This window comes from Orcinus orca, chromosome 7 (genome assembly GCF_937001465.1).
Source record: "Orcinus orca chromosome 7, mOrcOrc1.1, whole genome shotgun sequence".
Taxonomy (NCBI): domain Eukaryota; kingdom Metazoa; phylum Chordata; class Mammalia; order Artiodactyla; family Delphinidae; genus Orcinus; species Orcinus orca.
In genome coordinates this window covers 117,651,511-117,674,832 of record NC_064565.1, presented here as the reverse complement: position 1 = coordinate 117,674,832, position 23,322 = coordinate 117,651,511, and the positions used below count along the sequence as shown (strand labels likewise).

The window sequence follows — 23,322 nt, the reverse complement described above, 5'->3', positions numbered from 1 at the left end:
GTCTGTGGCCCCTTCCTCACGTGGCTCTGACCTCTGCCCCCGTGGTCACATCTCCTATGCTGCCTTTCACTTTCCTGCCTCCTTCTTGCAAGGACCCTTTGGATCACTCTGGGTCCATACAGATGATACAGGATAATCTCCCATCACAAGGTCCTTAACTTAATCACATCTACAAAGTCCCTTTGTCTGAGTAAGGTGACATAGTCACAGTTCCAGGGATTAGGACATGGGCATCATGGGGGGCATTATTCGGTCTGCCACACCTCCTCAAACAAACACAAAACCACCAAAGAATGAGAATCTTCACTAATAAAAGGAACTGTCTCCTCAAACGAGGCATAGAGAATTCGCCTAAACTCAATTTTCAAGAAAACTGGTAGCTTTAGTAATGACCCAGCAAGATGCTTGTAAGTCACACACAAAGAGAAAAAAAGAACAGAAAAGAAGAACGGGAAAAACTACTCACCTCAAGCATTTCTTCTCTTTGCTTCAGGGCCTCTTTCACCTCAGCAAACTGAAACTGGAGGATACTGTGGGCATGCTTTTCCCTTTCAAATTCCTATAAGGGAGGAGAAGAACGTTCAAGTTCCAGTGGAATCACATTTTTCTGTCACTCTAGTTCACCTTCTTATGATTTACCTTTACCTGGAACAAATTACCTGTTACCATGTCATCACAGTTCTCAAGGCCTTTTTTAAAAATAAATTTATTTATTTTTTTTGTTTTTATTTTTGGCTGTGCTGGGTCTTCGTTGCTGCGCACGGGCTTTCTCTAGTTGTGGCGAGCAGGGGCTACTCTTCATTGCGGTGCGCCAGTTTCTCATCGTGGTGGCTTCTCTTGTTGCAGAGCACGGGCTCTAGGTGCGCAGGCTCAGTAGTTGTGGCACAGGGGCTCAGTAGTTGTGGCTCGCGGGCTGTAGAGCGCAGGCTCAGTAGTTGTGGTGCACGGGCTTAGTTGCTCTGCTACATGTGGGATCTTCCCGGCCCAGGGCTCAAACCTGTGTCCCCTGCATTGGCAGGCAGATTCTTAACCACTGTGCCACCAGGGAAGCCCTCAAGGCCTTTTTAACAACATGAACCAGTTTCTCTGGATTTTCTAGAAGACAACCCTACGATCTACTGTAAAATTAACCTGAGGACAAACATATGGACACCAAGGGGGGAAAGGGGCGGGGGTGTGTGTGGTGTGGGATGAACTGGGAGATTGGGATTGACATGTATACACTAATATGTATAAAATGGATGACTAATAAGAAACTGCTGTATAAAAAAATAAATAAAATAAAATTCAAAAATTCAAAAAAAAAATTAACCTGAGGAGTTGGCACAGCTGACAGTATGACCCGATTTCTTTACAGGTAAGCCGTGCCCTGGGAAGGCCCCCAAGCTGTCTGCTGAAGGCCTGGAGGAGGCAGCTTTGCAAAGAGTGGTAATAAAATCATCCCTGAGTCTGAAATATGCCGATGAATACTCTTTGTGGCAAAAAGGGATGGTCTATCTTGGCAAGTTTATCTCACTAACAGTAGGCGGCCAGCTCTGTACCTCAGAGACAAAACAGAAACAGGCGGGGGAAGCAAAGCCCTTGTCAGCACAAAGCCGCTCCCCCAGTCCAACCCTTCCCTGCATGAGACTCATCCCTGCAACCGGGCAACACGCTCCTCTCGTCTCCCACTCAGCTCAGCGCAGCAGCGCGGTCCCTGACGATGGTGTGGTTCCCACCTAGCTGCCAGCAGTTTAGGGAACAGCAGGGAACACCTTCCCTCGATTCGTGACCAGTTATTTCAGAAGGGATTTGACCTTAGCTCATCCTGGCATCATGTGCTCACCCACTTTCTGAAGTCTGGGGGTGACTGGATCCTCCTAGCTGTGACAAAGACATGTCTGTCGGGCTTTGCTTCGCCCATGGTCCCCACCTTGGGTCAACATTCCAGGATCACCCTATTTCTCTGGAACTAGATTTGGGACTTCTTGGTCTACTTCCTGATGCCTAAATGAGGGCATTCTAGGAGTAATTTAGAAGGCATTACAGTACTGTTCTACCCAAGTGGGTTCAGAATACGCTCTCTGCTCCTAAATTATGAATTAGTTTCAAAGAAAGCTTTCATGACATCAGGTCTCATGAAAAGCTTCTCCTTTGTTTCAGAGTTCAGTTACCAGGAACTTCATGGACAAAATTCTTCTTTAGCTTCTAACTCAACTACAGTAGTGAAAGAAGGAGGCCCCTGAGTTGTTTTGGTATTTGGCTTTAACCCTTGGGATTTAGAGGATATAGCTAGTTAGGGGAAAAAAAGATAATGACACTCACAAATTAAATTTTCTATTTATCTCAGCAACTCTGAAAAACTGGATAATATTCTAGGATTTGAAAAACCAGCTAATTCCTTAAAATATGAAAAACAAGTATTCCTTGCTGTCTCACAAAGAACAGCTAAGCCCAGCCTTCACCAAATCAGCCTACTGTCATTAATTTCAACATATGCTCATGCTTTTTGTTGATAACATAAGTTAACATATTAATTCCAGTGGTTCTTCATGAAAGCCCAAATAAGATTCTACCCTTTCCTGAGGTTAATGAAGGTTTTTAATTCTCAGGTGGAGGAACCATGTCTTTTCCCAATCAGCAGAAAACAAATGAATATAATTTTCTTAAAATCCTTGATACTTGCAACTAGTTCTCTCTGGTGTTGAGATAACAAAATAAGAATGAAGAAATGTATATTAACAGGAAAATCTTGAAGCCTCTAATTGTGCTTTGTCCAAGCATGCTGGGTCTTTCGTAGGCAGGTTTTTTCATGGTTATGATTTTACCTTATATGCAAAACACACAAATGTCCTCCTAGTAAAATTGTCTCTAGTTTACATATTGAAATTGTGCATACCAATATTGCAAGTCCCTCAGCAAAGAGCATGGTATTCTTATTCTTATATGTTTGGGCTTCCAGGGCAAGTGGAGAACTATTGTTTTTAAAAAAAACACACACGCAAATATATACATACACATGTATAACGTGTAGATACCATATACCAAATATATATACATACACACACACACATATTCTACCATTCTTACCTATACCGTATGTATATCCTCCCATCCTTATACATACCATTTATATATATAGTCTACAATAATTACATATACCATTTATATACATATGCCTGTGTATATATATATTCTCCCATTCTTATATATACCTTTTACTTGTATATTCTCCCATTCTTACATATATCATTTATATATATATTCTACCATCCTTACATACACCATTTATATATCTATATATTCTCCCGTCCCTACATATAGCATTTACATATATATACACTCCACCCTTCTTTCTCGCACTAGCACATACTTTGGTTTTCTCCTCGTACTGCCGCCTGGACTCAGCCAGCTGCTCTTCAAGCTCCAGCATCATGTCCTTTAGCGTATCGACCTGGTACATAAAGTTTGTCTTCTCATTGTCTAGCTGAGCGTTGGAAACCATGGCCTTCTTATATTTTTCTTCAACTTCTGCTAGTGAGTCCTGCAGAAAATAGGTCATGTTTTCGAAATTGTAGTAAGGAAACAAAAACACAGATTAGTTCAGTATTTTTAACAAAACCTCCAAAAACGCAGCCCTAAATTTAGACTTTATTTCTTGGAGCAAATGAATCAGAAGAAGAAACACATGGCAATTTGAAATGCCCCAGAAGTCTCCCTTTTCAATGTGTTCCGATTCTCATGACTCAGGAAATGAGTTATTAACCGTGTGTAGGGGTGAAGATACCTTACAGTCATCAGGACAAGGGGGACGCTGGGTGGAAGGGGCTCCGGTCACAGAGGCAGCAGAGCCCTGGCTGTGGGAATCTGATTCTGTAGCCCGCTGTACAGGTGTCTGAAGTAACCACTCAAGACACGTGACCAGAACCTGGGACAGAGCCAGTGCTGGGGAGGGGGAGTAGAACACCTGCCGCCAGCGGCCCACTGTCCCCATTGGGGCTTATGAACCGGGAAAGGCTTAGTGGAAGTTCACATGTTCAACCCAGAGGAAAACTCAACAAGGTACACAGGCCTCACGGGGTAGGTCCTGGAGAGACAAAGCTCATTCCTTTGAAAAGACAACCAGGGAAAGAGGCCTGCAAAGTGAACATGCCCCCCTCAACCCCCGGGCTCCCACACCGGCAGGGCAGGCCCCAGGGGACAGCAGCGTGTGGACCCCGAAGCACAGACCAGCGGGAGACGACTCTGGGAGAACACAGAGCAGCATCCCAGGTGCAAAGGACCCTGAGCTACAGAAAGGCGGGCACTGGCGGGTCGGGCGTGTGCCAGCTGCTACCAGGAGGCTCTGCGGAGACCAGCGCTGCTCTCGCCTGCACTTGCAAACCAGGGCAAGGATTTCAGGTGGGACCAGTGATTCCTGCGCTGCTTCCATGGCTCTCTTTCCAACTCCGGTAGGAGTTGAAAGCCAGAATCTTAATTTTCCCCCCTTTTTAAAGAGCGGTGACAAATAGGAAACTGATTAATTAGTCATGTGATTTGGCGCCCCTGGGATACCGAACTCAGACTGGTTTGGGGGTACTTTCTCAGGAGCTGAAAAGGAAGGAACAGAGTTACCATCTCTTGCTAGACTCCTGAGCTGCCCGAGCTGCCCGGTGAAGCCAGAGAATAAAGTCCCTGATGCCCCACCTCACTTCACGGAGCCTGGCAACTCAACTTCCTGGTCGGCACAATGCAGTAATTCCACTTGCTACGAGTACCGTGTTATTTACTCAAATAAATCCGAGAAGATACACATTCAGACATTGCTTCCATTAGTAAAATGGCGCAGTATGCAAATAATTTGTGTGTTTCAAAAGCACAGCAACAGAACTTCCTTATCGGGAGACATCAGGTGTTTTGAGAAGCAAATTAAGTTGAAGCCCTCCTTGTATGTAAGGACTGCGGAAAGTGAAGAAAACCAAAAACCCTTCTTCAGGTGTAGGGTATGCTTCTGTGGGAAATGAGAAACTGGTTTTAAGCCAGGTGTGGTGGGGAGGTGAGTCCAAGACATGCACCAGGAAACATGTTAGTAACATTTGCTAATGAGGAGTTACAATTTTCGAGTCTTGGTTTCAAAGCTGCCTTTGTTCCCAAAGCACACACCCTGAGCACACACACCCGTGCTACTAGCATTCCTGCCACTTTGAGGTCTACAGTCTGCGGCCTCTTTAGAGCGAGCATGCAGTCTGAATGTCTTCTGTAGGATTTTTTAAAGTTAAGCTGGGTTAATATCGTGAGTCCACACTTCCGTAAGCCGGTACCTTCATCTCCTTCAATCCCTGCATGTATTTGCCTTCTACATCCTGAATCTGGTCCTTTAACTCATTGAGCTCCTGGGGGAAATGGCAAAAAAGGCAAATGATGTCAAAGGGAAAAATGGACAGAGACCACAAGGAAGGAGAGGCGATTCTCTGATTCTTTTCTACTTCTGGGCGGTTTCCTTATTTGAGTAGTTGGAGCAGCGATCTTCGTTTAACTTTTTTAAGTGTTAAAAGGAAAATAAGATGAATTTCAACACTACAAAGATGAAAATGTAGGTGTATCTCATATGATATTTTCACACAATTTTATCAAAGCTATGTGGCTTCAAATATTTTTACGCAGTTTTATAAAATCAGCTTCTGAAAATGGAACAGGTTAACTTACTCATACTTAACAGTTCATTCAAGCTCTTTTGAGTTCTGCTCTGTGCTACACACAGTAAGATACAGAAGACAGAAATCAGCAAAGCCTTGTCCCTGCCCTTACAGAGCCCAAGGACTCTACTTTCCCATCTCGTTCACCGCCACATTCCCAGGGGCTGGTGTCTGGTGTGAGCTGGAGTTGCAATAAATCCTTACTGAACGACTGAGTCATGCTCACAACCCCAAGACCAGATGCAGATTATGACTGCAGCCAACTCCACTTCAAGGCGGGAAAGGATGACCAAAGGGCTGCAGGAGGCCGAGGGACCACACAGGGAGGGACATTTCAGGAACAGAAGTCAAAACATTGTTCTTATAAAGCACAGGAGTTGGAAGGCGTCTGCAGGGGGACCTAGTCCCACCAGCCCTGATGCTTAAGCTCTTCTCTGGCCTCCCTGGCGACTGCCATCCATCTGTTCAGGTAGCACCAATGGAAGTTGGTTCCCTTTCACCAGTTTTCATCACTAGAAAGCTCGTCCCTAAATGAAGCCAAACCTGACCCGGAAGAGCTTCCCTGCCCTTGGTGCCCCGGAAGAGCCTCCCTGCCCTTGGTGCTCTCTCCAGAGGACACGAGGTCTGGTGATTCAGCCTTCCCTCTGCACAGTCTCCTTTTCAGATGCAACGTCCCTAGTTACTTTAACAAGCAGAGGCCCATTTGTCTGTCACACACTCAGTGTTGAGGATGTAACAGAGAACAGTGTCCACAGACTAGTGGGAGAAGGAAAGATCACTAAAATACCATGATGGGGTCTACTGAAGGCATACTACGCATATGACAGAGGGAAAGGAAGGGCACGCTGCAGGCAGAGGGCGGGGATGCGCGAAGGGCAGGGTGGTACTGTCGGGGGCAGCGAGTGATCCGTGTCCAGCACCTTCCAGTGCTGTGGGCGGAATGTCCACTTCTGCTCTGTGTACAGAGGTGGCTGGGCACCTCAGGGCAGCGTGGTGAGGGGTCTCGCCCAGGTGTGCCCGGGGAGCTGAGGGATCCCAGCGCAGGTGTGCTGGCCCTACCGGGGCGGGGAAGTCGGGGCGGCTCCTTGCAGAACAAGAACCGGGCCGGGCCCTACTGTTACTAGAACACCAAGCTTAATGGGAGGGAGGGGAGACCAGACGGAGAAGAAAGAGCTGGAACTTCACAAATTAAATCCTACTTTACTTGAAGACTGATTTTCACAGAAGGTTTCTCTAGGTCACGAGTAAGTAGAGGGTCTTACCTTGATTTCCCTAATGGAGGCCTCAGTGTCAATGGAGATGGAGGTGTCCCCGCTGCCCCTTCGAGAGGAAGTCCCACCCAGGGAGGCCAGTGTGGCTGCAGACAGGCCAGGCAGCCCCCGAGACCCCTGCAAAGTGGCAAGAGCAAATGGGATTTCAGGCCAAACCAGGATTATTTCTCAGTCTACGAGGATGGTACCTTTACTTGAACTCAGGTTCCAAACTGCAACATCTTCGGTGGGTTTGTGGTGAGCAAGAAAAAGAGGTTCATCTCGAGGGGCCTCACGGACGCTCAGGGTTTGTCTGGAGTAACCGTAAGCTCCATGGCTGGGCCCATCGTGAATTCCTTCACCGTTCTGCAGGTTTAACATGCACACTGGAAGTGACCCCCGCCCCCGGGGACCCCAAAGGTTGTGTGTTGCCTGGTGAGCCACCCACTAGTCCTGTTCACTCCATGGTGAAATTCTTTATTAAAGATCAAGCAATATATTTTCTTGTTAGTTTCATCCATAAATTTCGGGACCCTCGTGGTTTATAGATGACACAATATAAAGCTCTACAGAAATTCCTTACCTTCTCCGTGAAGTCTTTTTCTGGTCTCTCTTCAACCTGGAGAGGAAAATGGATAAATATTAAATACTTAAAAGCATTAAACGGAGAATCTGGATTTAGGGGGTAAGATAATAATAAAATAAAGCATCAGCTTCCTTTGTGATTTTATTTTTTTATTTTTTGCATCATGTGGGCCTCTCACTGTTGTGGCCTCTCCCGTTGCGGAGCACAGGCTCCGGATGCGCAGGCTCAGTGGCCACGGCTCACGGGCCCAGACCCTCCGCGGCATGTGGGATCTTCCCCCGCTTTGTGATTTTAAACACTCCTTTGCCATGAGACTCTCGGATACGCTGGTGTCACAGCGGTGGCCCACGGGCAGCTCAGTGAGCCTGGCTGAATTTCACCGTGTGGTTTTTCAACTTTCACAACTTCCACAGGAAGATGATTTGTGAATGAACTGAACAGGATGACTTGACCAGTTTCTACATGTGTGCAGGACACAGTGTGGGACAGGACAGGCCCCAGCCTCGTTCACCCACCACAATGACTATGATCGGAACGTGAGAATATGACCAGCGTTCTGGGGGCTGGAAGATGCAACCACACAGTTTTAATTTTGACTCTCACTACACTTGGTCTCCAAAGCAACAGAAAGCAGTGGAGCCACAACTGTAGCTTTCCCACTGCTTCTGAGTAACTGAGTCAACGTGAAAATTCTAGTGTAAACATTTTGAGACAGACACCCAGATGTGGGGAGCTGGCTGGGGGTGGGTGACGGTACAGGAGAATTTGCTGGGTGAAAAGGGGGACCCCAAGAATTTGGCTTTTCAAAATCTTTCCTGTTTGGACTGTCTCTGAATCCTCTCTTTTCCCTCCTGCAAGCAGGGGTCTCTGCGGGAACCCCAGCAGCCTGTGGAGCCCCAAGACAGCACATCTGCTTCAACCGTACGGGAGACCCCTGCCCTGTGAGGGTCTGTTGGGGTCAACAGTCTGAGGCTGCACTGGTGCTATTTCTTTCTTTGCTTAGCATCCAACGAAAGGCCAACTTTCTCTTCTTTTTTTTTTTCTTCTTTTTTTTTTGGCACATTGAGGGCTCCTTTCCGAAAGTCCATGGGAAAGGTCCCAGAGGGCGAGAGAACCCTGCACCAAGTTGTCTCCAGACTCTCTGGATTTTCCCATCATGCCTCCAATCCCACCTCCTGTAGCTCAGCGGTTCTTAAATTTGATGGCCAGGGAGTCAACTGAAGATGCCCGTGACGGGTGGGATCACACCTTTGATCCAGGAGACCTCGTGAGTGAGCTGGGACCCTGCAGTCACCCTTGACTGTTTACGCCACAGACCACCCAGACTGCAGGTGGACAAATCCTAACGGGTCTGGGTCCAAGGCCACCGCAGAGCGGCTCGTGAACAGGTCAACTGCCCACGTCGCCGTCATGCACGGGGCATGTGGGTGCAGGCGCTAAGCACAGGTCAGGATGCCGTAATGGCGGTGATTTCCTGTAAAGACGCGCACTTCCTGTCCTCTGCCCACCCTGGGCCCGTGCTGGGCTGGATGCCCACATCCTCACCATCCTGTCCCCCACCAAGAAGGCTCACTGACTGCCACCTTCTCTCCTTCACGCTCCTCAAACCTGCTTTCCAAGGGCAGGATGCCTGAAGTAACCGCTAGAATAACACAGCAAAGCGTGAGAGCTAATCAGCCGACCAAGGGGATCAGAAGGAATCGTACAAAATACTTGATTAATTCAAAAGAAGGCAACTTCTGAAACCAGCTCTGAGCTCAGGAGAGTCGAGCTCAAGGCTCTTCTGCTTGACAGGTCCAATTCTGCCCCCGGATCTGCCTCCCAAATCCACTGCATCTGTTCTCACGCACCCAGCTCACATCTGGGGCTTCAGCAAGAACTTTCTACTCTCAGCTAACCAGTCTCCTTCTTGTCCTGAGGAGAGGGCGTGAAGGAGCTGCAGCCCCCAGGCCAGCGGGATGACCTGCGCTGGCCTCACTCCCAGCTTTTGCTAAATAAGCCCCTGGGCGGGTGGGGCTTTGGATTCTGGCGTTGCCTCCGCCCAGAGGACTCTCCTCTCCACTGGGCCACAGCCGGCTGGCCTCCAAGGACAGGAGATTTCCAGACACTCTTGGCCACGTGCATCCTTTTTCACTCGATGTGGCAGTCATAGCCTGTTAGATAAAGGCAGCTCACTCACTACCATGTCGCACACCGCCTGCCATTTGTTGGCACGTGCGTTTAGCATGTGTAAACTTATATATTTATATTTTTCAGATGTGCGTGTCACACCAGCCTAACTAGATATTCTGGAACATCTGTAGATGGCCCACAATTAAGATGGTTCTATCTCATCCTCCCTGGCAGAGCCCCAGGGAGCCCCTGACCGATGTTCTGAGTCATGAGGAAGATTTTAGCATTTCAAGTGTGGGTCTCCTCTCCACTTGGGAATACAAATATTCCTGAAAATTTCAAACAACAAAGGAAAAGTTACTGTCCAGCACTTGCTCTGCTGCAGAATCCATTCATTAGATCTCCTGGACACAAGGCCTTTATTCCCTAGAATAAGTTAGTTTGCAGAACAAATATTAATGAGATGAAAATAAAGAAGGTATTTTAACTGTTGGTGGAAAGAGAAGATTCAGTTGCACAGACCATCAAGCTACCGTGAGAAGCCTGTTGCTGTTTTGCTCTGCAGTTTAAATAGTGTCTTTCCTGACTGTTCCTCAGCAATAGATAAATACTGCCCAGAGAAATGAAGCTCCAGAAATCCTCTGTTCAGCTACAAAGATATCCGTGCCCACAAAATGAGGACCCCACTTTCTTTTTTGTAGTATTTCTTGTGAGAAAGATGAGAACTATACACCAGACCCCAAAGCACTGGTTTCCTGGGGGCCTTTAGCATAGCTTTGTTCTGCATTGTTTCACCATAAACACACACACTGCTTTTGTAATTTGCAAAACACCAAATAAGGGAGAAAAAACCCTAAAACCATAGCTTTCTCTTTAGTTTAAAAGTAGTTTGAAAAAAGCCTTTGTTCTGAAATAGATAACGAACTCAGAATGTGAAAATTCAGGACGTGTTTTTAAGTAGAGACCACGGAGGGAAAAATTAAGCTCTCAATGACAGTTATAGCCAATCTATGCTTGACTATTGTTTCCAATCTGTATTTTACGTATCAGGGTGACTGACGTTTGTCTGTTTTCTGAAGGACAAGGGACACGTGTATCTGCCAGCCTTCCTGCAACCTAAGAAGTACGCGGAGCCCCATGGAAAGTGGTGCAGTTTTGGTTGGGGGAGGGACAGATTGGGAGTTTGGGATTAGCAGATGCAAACTATTATATATCGAATGGATAAACAACAAGGTCCTACTGTATAGCGCAGGGAACTGAACTATAGTTAATATCCTGTGATAAACCATAATGGAAAAGAATATGAAAAAGAATATATATATGTATAACAATCACTTTTCTGTATAGCAGAAATTAACACAACATTGTAAATCAACTATATTTCAATAAAACAGAAGGAAGGAAGGAAAGGAAAGAAGGAAGGCAAGGCAAGAGGAAGGGAGGGATGGAGGGAGAAAAGCCGTGCAGCAGCATGGAGCCATTGCAGCCCCACCGGATGCCACTAGATGGCAGCCTGCGTCGAACGGAGTGGGACCAGCCCAGGGAGCCTTGGTCAGGCAGGGCACCCCTCACTGCCCCTAACAAAGGAACAGATAAGTAACCCTGACGGTGAGTTTAATTTGACATAAAGCATAGTACTTTATCTCTGAAAATAATATACAAAGAAACAGAATAGATGGAAGGGTTTTAAACACTGTCGTTTCTGCTGCATGACGTGACCCAGGGCATGCCGTGGACCACACGTGTCCCAACACGCTGCAGCCCACGGCAGCACGGGACCCGGGACGAGCCACAGGACCTCGTGGACATCGCCTTCTTATCTGAGGTCTAAGGGCGGCAGCACCACAGACCTTGCAGCCTGTTAGCCTTCTTACTCTCATTTACTGAGCAATACTAAACGTTTTAGGTCAGTGTGAAAACTTTATAGTAACGGCCTCATGAAACGTGCAAACCAGTATTTTATAATGACAATGGAGTGTATAAAAAGGTATCTTGTAAAATCTACGGGAGGTAGTCACTTCCAAACAAATTCTGTGAACTTTTAAATTATGGCAACTCTTCCTTTCAGAAACAAACGCTTAACGTAGCACGTTAAATATTTTGTTAATTCCAACCTTCTAAAATCGTGTCTAAATGAGCACACTATTTAGGCTCACTTAAATATAATGTCTGGTGAGGTTTCAAATTCCAAGTTTTCCATATCACCACCTGGCTTGCCCACCTTCCTCGAGACAGAGTACAGTAGGTGGGCGTGGGAAGACCCTAGCAAGGGGGCCAGGGACAAAGGGACTTTTCCTCATGGTGCCCCAAGCCCCAGATGGGAAATGGGATCATGGAAGCAGTGTCATCACGGGGTCCCTCTCGAGAAACCCACTGACAGTACTGAACGCTGCTCAGAAAACACCCATTTTAAGGGTAATTTTCCTTCAGATATAAACAGCAGTGGAGGCTACCATTAGAATGGAAATTTCTGGTTTAAATCCGATAATATTGACCTCATCCTGAATGACTGGTCCTTGAACTCTTGTATTTATAATTCAAGACCTGTTTTTCCACCTGGTTCCTGCTTCCACCTCTTCACACGACACAAAACATGAGTCATTACAGTCTTTTGTTTTTCTAACTCAGATGGGGCTGAGATTCCTGTTCACCACCAATGCTTCTCTGAAAACACACTGGCGCGTGAACCTGGGTGCCAAGCAGGACACCCCTGACCGGTGCTTCCGTGACCCGGCAGGTTCGCTGGGTTCTGAGGCCTGGGTGACACAGCTGCGTCGGGCCCTCCAGGCGAGGCCCTCTGCCGGGCTGTTCTCCAGGCCTGGATTACCCAGACTCCCGAGTCCAGCTCCCTGGAAGCATCCTGCCTCTTTCCTTCGAGCCCGTGCTCTGAGTTCTATACTGTATTGCGCCCATTTGCTGAGGTCTGTGAGGGGAGCAAGTGTGTTCCTTCACCACTGCAGCCCTGTGTCTAGAACATTCGATAAACACTGGCTGAATGAACGGACCCCAACTTCCTCAACAGGAAGGTTCTGGAGAAGAAAATAGGGCTCAGCTACAGAACGTGAAAAATGAGATGAGGTCCCATAGTGTATGCCCTTCTGAGATGGGGCGGGCACCCTCTCTGCTCCCCACGAGGCTGGAGGACCCAGGGGGTGGGGCACACTTCGCATCTTTGGATGCTGAGGTACCTTTATTTTCTCAAAGTGGGGCAAGCTATCATTTTCCCTCATTCTGGTTACTTTTGTTCTTGGGCAATGCTCCACTTGCCCGTCCCCTGGGGCACCAGCCTACATCCCACACCCAGAGCCTCCCAGGGCTGCCCCTGCCCCGGCTCCTACTTCCTCCCGGAGAGGCCCCTGCCCCCTGCCCTCACCCGTACCACCCCCTGGAACCATATTCCTGATGGATCACCAGGCGGGATCATTCTCCCCGAGCCATAGTGGACAACACTCACAGCCCTGGAAAACTCGCCCAGGAGAAGCAGGTTATCAACCCAAATCTTTTCTTGTTTTTGGTTTTCAAGCATATCATTACTCGTCTTTCCAGGTGGAGTTCAGGAAGCCTACGTGCCTGGCCAGGTGTCCCCAGCCAGGAATGAGAGCTGTGACATCTTAACCTGGGTCTTGGAACTCCCCCTTCCTGCTCTGCGTCCTTCTGAGAAGCCAGGCGGGGAGGATCACTCACCCCACGGGCCTCTCCCTGGGCACCGCCTGTCCCTGCAGGCCTCCCTCCCAGGCAGGAGGACCAGGGGAGTCTGAGCACAAGTTTCCTGGCCTCTTTCCAATCAACAAGGCCAAATGCATCCACTTACACTGTTCGTCTCGCAAGCCCAAAATGCAAACTCCCAGCCCTTTCCAGTGGTGTGACTGTGCAGGCTCAGAAAAGAGAAATGGGGCAGATTCCGTGGAAGAGGACTGCGGTTTGGAAGCACAGAGCAGAGGGCTCACTCAGCTCTGTCCTCCAGACTCTCTGCAGAGGCCAGGAATGCTGCCTGTGCTCTATCCTTCAGGTGACCAGGAGCCACCATAACTGCGTGGAAGTGCCCTGCGCGGCACACAAGTGTCTCTGCCTCCTGAGGGCCACACCCAGACACGTCCTCAGCTCTGACGCCCCACACCCGCGTGAGGTGCCCGGATGCTGACCTCTGCTCACTAACCGTGCCAGCCTGAGTCAGCCGACCTTTGTCAATGAGCAGCTGGGTCAGGGGAGAAAGGAGACGGAACTGATGACCTGTGTGTAATGAACTGAAAAATCAGCCCAGTCAAGCCCCTGGGAGTCTTGCAAACCCAGGGCTCTCCAGGGACCAAGGGACGGTGGCGGAGGTCTTGCCAGGCTCCCCAGTTACCAAGAGACCCCCGCCTCTCGTCCTCAGGTCCCAGGGACACGGGCACGATGAACGCTTACCTCTCTTGTGTCCACTAAACCCATTTTGTGGGAGTAAACCGTTGTCAGATTTAGGAAGCAGATGACAGGGGAATTCATATCTGGTTTCAGTCTCTTCCGTCCGGGGAACTAGACGTGTTGCTAGGCTGAGACTTCATTCTGACGCCCGAATAAACCCAAAGACGTCAGACCATCACGGGCGCACAGTTCCCTGCTTCGCCTGAGCTGCGCCAGGCAGGGAGCCCAGGAGGGGTCAGGCCTCAGCTTCTTCTGTCGACCGTGAATTTTCGTGTTCCCCAAAGTGAGCGCCAGAGAGCGAGCATCATGCCTGAGAACGGGCGGCTCTCCGCGTCGGGTCTATCATGGGAAAACACCGATGACTTCCGTCGGAAACACGCAAGCAAGGGCTTGAAGGCGGAGGCAGGCAGGCAGGCCCGCGCAGACGGGGGCTGCTCACCTCGGCGCAGGGATCCCTCAGTTCACAAACGCTGCGCTTCAGTCCCGTCTGACACGTGCAGAAGAAGCGACGCGCCAGGTTTTGAACACTGAACGTACGTGATACGGAACAGCTGGATATCTTACCGTCCCTGCTTGACCGGTCCTGGCTGGAGCAGTAAGCAGCGGACTTTGTGGGGTGTCCGCCATGCCACGTTTCCTGCCCCACCCCAGTGCGGTCAGGAAGCGGCTTCTCCTATTACCCTCATTGCTGGGGGGCGAGGGGGGCAGCCTTCAATTCCACAGGGAAACAGGCTCTCCTGCTCTAATACTCGCTTGCCTCATCTATCTTTTGTTTTCTCACCCTCGATGTGTAAACGGCGGAGAGAACATTTCTCTACTAGCAGGAAAGCATCCGGGCAAGCCCAGTGACGAATGGCTCTGGCCTTGGCCTTGGAGTCGGGGAAAGCAGGGCAGGCGTGGGGGGACTGAGGCCCCCGACTCAGCAATACGGGCTCAGTCTGCAAAAGGGATCCATTCCTTTGTTTTCGTCGCCAGGAGAAGCAGACGTCTGCATTTGGTGTGAAGCCTCCTGGCTTTAAAAGGCTGCATCTAATTTTAAAAGCAAATCAGCAGCACCCCATGGGTGCACGTGTGCAAGTGGGCGACTCAGCCCCATGGCCTCTTCTCTGATGACCAGGAACACTTCCTGAATTTTAGACATCGATGCGTCTAACTGTGGTGTTGTGTAAGTGAGTTACAAACCACAGTCAAGCTCCAAGTTCAACCTCGCCCATCTTTGCCTTCTTCTGCCCAGGGTCTATGAGGAGGGGTCCTGGCCCTCGGTGTGGCAGCCCCCGTGGTGCAGGGCTGGCATGCACACCGCTCGGCACACGGCCCAGCCCCTGTCCACTGGACGTCCTTCTCTGGTCATTGTCCCCCATCCCAATGGGGGATGGTCAGCCCCCCATCCCAAATGTCCCCCAGGCAGATGTGCCCTGCCAATCCCTTATGGTCAAGAGAACAATACAGGTGCCTCATACAAAGCATCAGATGCGGTGAAACTGTCTAAAATTCCAAGGACCACGGGAAAAACACACAATAATGAGACTTAAATGATGGAGACTAGGTAGCAGGACCCCTTGCTTTCTGAAGCAGAACTTGGGTCATCTCAGGCCGGGTGACAAACAGGAGAGCAGCTCTGTCATTTGTTTCACAGGCACTGAACAGAGGACCAACAGGACAGTGGGGGATGGAACAGAGCTAGGGATGCCGTGGCACTCGCAGGCCGATACTTTACCATAAAAAACTGTTGGGCTCCAATAACAGATACTGTTCCAAACAAAATGTTAAAAAGTGAACCCTTCAGGGGTTTCCCTGGTGGCACAGTGGTTGAGAGTCTGCCTGCCGATGCAGGGGACACGGGTTCGTGCCCCGGTCCGGGAAGATCCCACATGCCGCGGAGCGGCTGGGCCCGTGAGCCATGGCCGCTGGGCCTGCGCGTCCAGAGCCTGTGCTCCGCAACGGGAGAGGCCGCAACAGTGAGAGGCCCGCGTACCGCAAAAAAAAAAAAAAAAAAAAAAAAAAAAGTGAACCCTTCAATCTAAAAGAATGGTACAAATGAACTTACTTACAAAACAGAAATTGAGTCACAGATGTAGAAAACAAACTTATGGTTACCGGGGGGAAGTAGGGGGAGGGGTAGGAGGGGTAAATTGGGAGATTGGGACTGACATACACAAACTATTATACATAAAATAGCTAACTAATAAGGACCTACTGTGTAGCACAGGGAACTCTTCTCAATGGCCTATATGGAAAAAGAATCTGAAAAAGAGTGGATACATGTGTATGTATAACTGATTCACTTTGCTGTACACCTGAAACTAACACAACACTGTAAATCAACTATACCCCAATTAAAAAAAATAAATTAACTGGGACAAATACAAAAAGAGCCTTCAAATTTTTAAATCATAAGAACAACACATCCAGGCACATGGCTACATTTCTCCCGCACTGCGCAAAGTTCCCGTCTCCCAGTGAGACCCCCATCTCTTCAGCGCTGTCAGCAGCTTCCTAGATGGTCCTTTGCAAACTGAGCAGTGCAATTCTGAGCTCACTGAATAGTCATTTTCTAAATTTGGAAGCATCCTCCCCAATCCTGCTTTTGCTTAGACCTGAAATAAATCATGGAAAGCCTTCCTACTTTCTCCCGGTTCAGGCGTTTGGAGGTGGAGGGGTCTTCTTACGGGACAGAGGAGTGAAGGGTCCAAGGGGGGGGGAAGGGAGGAAGTGGACAGCAGCAAGGGCGAGAGGCCCACTCACCACTGGGCTGGCCCGCGCCGAGCTGCCTCTCGAGGAGCTGCGGGAGCTGGACTTGAAGTGGCCGCTGTGCTCCGAGGGCTGCCCACCCAGCTGGCCGCGGGACACGCAGATGGAAACAAAGGAACAGGTCAGCGAAGATGCAAGGAGGACGGAGGCCACGAGACAAAGGCTCCGGTTAGCTGTGAGGCCAGCCAGGCGCAGCCCAGAAGGGAAGGAGAGGTTAGTGCGGCTGCTGGCCGGCCCTGGGAAAGGAGGTTGTGTCTTCCCAGCATTCGACATGCGGCCACTCAGAACACAAAACTTAATCACACTATCAAAAAACACAGAATTCTTGGTTAGTAGGAAGAAAGTAACACAGAGCATCTGTTCAGCTGGGGTGTGGAGGACACCTAGTTTCTGCGCAGAAAAGCCTCCACGATGTGGAAGAGACAGGTCTTGAGAACGTGAGCTGCCTGCCGGCACAGAAACTGAAGACCGGGACAAGCGGGGCCGGCTTCGGGGCAATGCAAAAGTTTGCCTCTCTACTATCTTTGCAAGTGAATACAAAATAAGATTTAGGGTTAATACAAAATCAGGCAAGGCTTTTTAAAGTGCCGCAGGACCTTCTATCTGGTGGCCTGCGTGTACATCTGTCTGTCTACCCATCTACCTAAACTTCCTCTCTTCTAGTAAAGGAAAACACCAGCAACTCGTGTATCTGGAGGCTACGCCCTTAACTTTGATTTGTATTCACATTTGTGATAGGCCTAAATGCATTTTCAGTTTAACAACAATAACAACAAAATCTTACCTTCCTATATGTGTACATATACCCCATATCCCCTCCCTCTTGCATCTCCCTCCCACCCCTCCATCCCACCTCTCTAGGCGGTCACAAAGCACCGAGCTGATCTCCCTGTGCTACGCGGCTGCTTCCCACTAGCTATCTATTTTTCGTTTGGTAGTGTCTATATGTCCATGCCACTCTCTCACTTCGTCCCAGCTTCCCCTTAAGCCTGCCCCGTGTCCTCAAGTCCATTCTCTACATCTGCGTCTTTATTCCTGTCCTGCCTCTAGGTTCTTCAGAACCATTTTTTTTACATTCCATACATATGCGTTAGCATATGGTATTTTGTTTTTCTCTTTCTGACTTACTTCACTCTGTATGATAGTCTCTAAGTCCATCCACCTCACTACAAGTCACTTTGCTATACAGCAGAAGCTAACACAACATTGTAAAGCAATTATACTCCAATAAAGACGTTAAGAAAAAAAGTATGTACATATCTGAAAAGTATCATAAAAGCGGTTCATGAGACCTTAAAAAGAAAATCTTACCTTCCTCTTGAACAAGGCAGGGTGGGGGGAGGGTGGGAGGGGAGGTGGAACTCGAACACCATTTAGGACCACAGGCACCGGCAGACTGAGAAGCTGGCCTGCGAGGCCTGTGCTGACTGCCCGCTCCCTGCCCCCAGGCCCCCTGGAGGCCCGCAGGCATCATTCCTACTGCAAATTATGGGGCCACAAAACTTCAGGGGCGCTCACAGTCCTTATCGTAAATACCATCGTTTAGTTTGCCTGTTTTTCCACCAGAGAGGAATTCCCCAGGGCAGAGTCTGTGTCTATTTTGTTCCCTGCTGAATCCCCAGCGACCAGACGAGGCCTGGCACACAGTAGGTACTTGAGAAATACTTGTTGAATGAACCATTTCAAGTTTAGGCTGTTAACAGCCTTGGTCAAGATGAGCAAATTCCCCAGACCCATCTTGCCTGGACTCATTCCTATGTTGGATAAATATTTATTGTGTATTTACACGTAGGTGCAAGATGCTGTTTCTGATGCACAGATAATACAGCTGTACGTACACTGTGTGTAAGAATCACTGCCATGTATGGCACGTACAAGAAATCTACCAGCATTACTAGCCTCACCTTTTAGCTTTATTGTTCAAAATAAAGGAAAACACCTAACGTCAGCACTTTAAAGCAGAAGTATTTCGCCTTTGGGTTTGCTGATACAAGAGAGAGGAAAACTTCCTCCTGTAGACAAATCCTACTGTATCCTATGTCATTCGAGTCCTGCTTTATGGTGCTGAGATATGACAGGTTGTTGTCAATAAGGTTTATCTCTGACCCAGGTTTCCCCAACTCCTGAGTCTCAAATCATCCGATCTGACTTGATCATGCGGAAAAGAATCAGTGTAAAGTCTGTGTCACTGTGGTCCATGTGGCACCTTTGGAGTCGCCCATACTTTGGAGTCAGCGTGGTTAATGTGGGCTGAAGTAAGTTATTCAATAGCAAGATCTGAGTCCAGGGTCCATCTCTTATCGGCCACGAGAGCTTGAGAAAGTTACATATCTTGTCATCTATGTCATGAAGTAGAGACACTGACCACACAGGTTCTGAGGATTATGCAAGAGAATACAAGCTGGGCTTTTCTCAAGCTGTCACTTTCTGCTAGAAACAACTCTCACGGCTCCTGGACCAGCTGGCATCGGTGGTGATGACCGCTTCCCAGAGGGTCAGAACTAAGAAGGTCACTTCACACACGGCCAAGAGTCCTTCCTACAACATGCATACAGCTTACGAATGGTAAGGAAGGTACAAAATAGAAAGGTTTTGAAGCAAAACCGTTCTACTTTCAAGAACTAGTCATTTAATCACTTAACCGTAATTGTAATTAGTCCTTTAATTGTAAACACACACTGTGTCTGAGGCTAATTTCTTGGGAGAATGGAGACGGGGACAAGTCTTTGAAAGAGGGCTCAGGACTGTCTTGGGCAGGCCTGGGGCCAGCCTGGACTCAGCTCATAGTACTGCGGGTCAGGACAGGAGGGACTCCCAAGGCGCAGTGTCCTCACATTTTTGTGTGTGTATTTGTCAGCGGCCACAGCTCCTAGCTGCATAGAGAGCCTGGGGAGATAGCATTCCTGGGCGTGGGGAACTCCACATCCCCTTGCAGGGCTATCCTGAGGGCTGGGGGTGGGGCAGAGATGGGAAAGGATGAGAGGTCAGTGAACCTTCCCTCCCACCAGGCCTGCTCATCTGTGGCTGGCACACAGCTGATGGCCCAGAGATCTCTTCTGAGGGATTTTATCCCAGGGTTCAATTTGTCCCATTTAATCCAGCAAACGCGTGCTGTGCTCCTTCTGCAAGAGAGTGTGGTGTTAGGTGCAGAAAAAAAAAATCTTTTGATTCTCTTTTATTTCTTCAGCCTGGTGTGAGACCGGGGACGTGAGCCCTATTTTAGGCATTCTGCTGTCGGGACAAGAAGACCTTTTACCTCCTAACTCCCTAAAGCCATACCGCCCAGGCAGTTCCTACAGAAGGGTTTAAAGCACCAAATAACTGCTACACAAAAGAGCAATCAGCGATGCCAGTCACAGGGCCCCGAAGGTCAGCAATCGGCTACTTGAAAAAGCCCATCTACAGAGGCAACACTTAAAGAGAATCTAGGAGACGTACATCCCGCCAGACATTAGAAGTTCTGCTTTGGTGCTTGGGAAGATCCAGTCTCTTAAAGAGTTAGGCTGCTGCCTCTTACTGATAAAAGAAAATCATTTAGTTGCATTTTATCCGTCCTATGGGCCTGAGCTATTTCATCCATTAGGTATGGTTTATGAGCTTTTTAAGGGCCTACAAAAATATTTAAGAACTTGGAAAAAGACAATATAGCGGGTTCCACTGCATTAAAATTTTATGCAATATAAAATTGTTAATGCAAGTGTTCAATTAGATGTCGACAGAAATTCATGCTACGTGGGACTGACACACACACCACTACGTATAAAACAGATAACTAACACAGACCTACTGTAGAGCACAGAGAACTCTGCTCAATACTCTGTAATGGCCTATATGGGAAAAGAATCTAAAAAAGAGTGGATACATGTATATGTATAACTGATTCACTTTGCTGTACACCTAAAACTAACACAACACTGTAAATCAACTACACCCCAATAAAAATTTTAAAAAACTCATGTTACATCAATTATTATAATTAATATTTATAAAAACTACATTCTGAAGAAACCTGTAGGCTACCCTGGCTTACTGCCTAAGAATTCCTGAATATTCATGGCTGGAGAAACATAATAAATCATAAAGCTGGATCATTTAACCAATTGATTAAGTAGTCAATGACTTCCGAAAGCAAAATTATAAAAGCACTTTCAAGTATTTCCTCAGCCATCGTCGTTCATGTGGGGCGTGGATGCATCTTCCTAGGATTTGTGCAGGAGCCTCAGGACGCAGAAGCACCCGCCCCTGAGGAGGGCTGACTGGGTCCAAAGCCCAGTCAGCTGATCCTCAGGACAGGTCAACCAGTTTCCGCACTTCCATGGGCCCAGCCCATTTTGTTTTCCTTTATCCTTCACTCATCTTTTTCATTCAACAAGTATTTCTTGTACAACTACTACACCTTTATTGAGAAACCCTATCACTTCAAATCCTTCAAAGAGGTGAAAGGACAACAAAATAGGAAAAGGAAATTCCTTATGTGTAATATTCTAGTCCTTAAATTTGTTCATCTTCCTCGATCATCCAGAGGTGAGAATAATTTGTGGCCTGTTGAATTCCCTTTTGACTCTTTGACTCCTTTTATTATTATAAGATCACTTCATCCCTTGTTGCAGGGAAAGAGCAGATAAAACTCAATTAAGATGAATCTTTCTCCCTTTGACCTCAACATAAACTGATGAGTGAGGACATTAAACTAACCACCAAAGGCTGTATGACTTACGTTATCCATGACACTTATTACCATGGAAAACTGGGATGAGACAGTGTTTCCTTCCTATCACTCTGGTTAGTTATCTCCCAGGGCTGAAGCTGTGCTGAGAGAGTCACCCCAGGGTCATGCAGCAGAAAGCTCGGGAAACACAGAAAGTGCCTTACAGAGTGGGAACCGCAGGCACTGCTCCGCCGAGCCCCACCGAGACTGCTCTCATCCGACACAGACGCCTGTGACGAAAACAGACTGTCAGGACAGAGCACCTTTCCTCTCTCCATCGGCACCCAGGAAACACTGAAATGTAAGCTAAGGAAGAGTGACACGTGCCAGGAACACGTCCTGAAAAACAGCACGATGGAAGACATGCAGGAAAGGCTCAAAACCACCTCCACAGGCAAAGGCTGTGCAGCAAAAAAACAGGGTCGTGCAAAAGTCCAAGTGAGAGAAGTTTCAGTTGCTATCAACCAACTGGCATGCAGTGGAAGCTCCTTTAAATCTATGACTCTGAAAAATATTCCTTGCTAAGTAAAAACTTGTAAATCTAGATTTAAAACGAGCAGAGAGTTCAAACATCCTGGATTTTCTCATGGCATCCTCATAGTTGATGCTTAGAAAGTTACTCCAATATGAAGTGACTTTGTAATAAAAATAGCATGTTGATTATAGCTCAATTATCTTATAATTCTTTAAGAATTGCTAACTAGAGAACATTTCATTAACTTGAGAATCCTATGTAATCAATCACTGAGGGTAAATGAGGTAAATAGGAGCTTACAATACCATGAATGGAACTTTAATTTCCCCTATTTCTCCCTGAGGACACAGCGGGTTTGCTGGACCAGTTATACATCTAATTCATAAGTGTGCGATCTGATGGAAGTTCAGAAAGTTATTAACAATCAGAGTGTGGCTACTTTGAAAACTTAAGTTTCCTGCAGGGCATAAGTACCTGGTATTTAAAACTGGAAATTTCCAAGATAATATAACATAATGGATTAATATCTGTTAAGGCTACCAAAGCAATAAAAACCTATCTTTCTTTTTGCCAATAGATTAAGTAAATGTCGCCAATACTTTATTTCTGCCTAACAATCCTATACAAACACTTGTCTTCCCCAGCTACTGTCAACTGTCGGGAGAAATAAACCCCAGATCTGGCCAAAGGGGGCTGCAAGCGTAAGCTCCACATAAAGGGGTAATTCACCCCTAGAAGGGCTGCAAACAGGTTAAGTCCACCGCACTCAGAGCAGGTGTTCGGTGGGGGAGAGGCGCGCATGCGTGCTGAGGGGCCGTGGCGGGGGGGGGGGGCGGTTAGGCAGAGCGGGGGTGGGGGTGGGAATGGGCGGAGTGGGCAGAAGCGGGCAAGGGGTTGTGGGAAGCACACGCACCCGGTAACTCCCAGCCGGCCGGGCAGCGCCGTACATATAGGAGGGCTGGAGGATGAAAGCAAATGGCAGGTTTTTAAACCCTTGAAAAAACAGCAACAAGTAATAGTGACAAGGTAATTATGATGCTTTTGGTGATCATGACAGCCAAGTTATTGTACAACTGTTATAAGGAAAAGTCCACAAAGGCACCATGCCTTCAATAACTCTGACAGATGGAAATCCACATTTACAAGGAAAATAAACATGAGATGATTTCTAACTTTAAAAATAGTGAACTTCCCCAGAACCTCTGAAATATGGCTATTTTCTGGGCCTCTCTTTTCAGGCATTCCTAGAAGAAAGGGTCGGGGAGCGAGACAGAATGGTGACAACGTCAACGACACCAGCAAGAGTCCAAACCCACGACTCAAAATCCCAGGTGAAGAAAGCACTTGGGGGTGTTAATACACAGGAACAGTGCGGCAGGAAGAGC

General features: G+C 47.9%; 1 protein-coding gene across 22 annotated transcripts in view; it reads right to left on the bottom strand.

The window, feature by feature from the left end:
• The window catches only part of LRRFIP1 (LRR binding FLII interacting protein 1), a 142,653-nt gene that overhangs the window by 19,303 nt on the left and 100,028 nt on the right, over positions 1–23,322 (bottom strand). For 6 of the 22 annotated variants that reach the window (XM_033424468.1, XM_049712387.1, XM_049712388.1 and 3 more), the window contains 4 exons: positions 7,488–7,523; positions 6,917–7,042; positions 3,353–3,523; positions 467–559 (listed from right to left, as the gene is read on the bottom strand). In XM_033424468.1, the coding sequence (XP_033280359.1) occupies positions 467–559; positions 3,353–3,523; positions 6,917–7,042; positions 7,488–7,523 (426 nt within the window). Of the gene's footprint in view, positions 1–466; positions 560–3,352; positions 3,524–5,279; positions 5,352–6,916; positions 7,043–7,487; positions 7,524–16,748; positions 16,839–21,626; positions 21,693–22,850; positions 22,896–23,322 lie in introns of all 22 variants that reach the window. The other 16 variants (XM_049712380.1, XM_049712381.1, XM_049712378.1 and 13 more) reach the window with 4 other exon arrangements.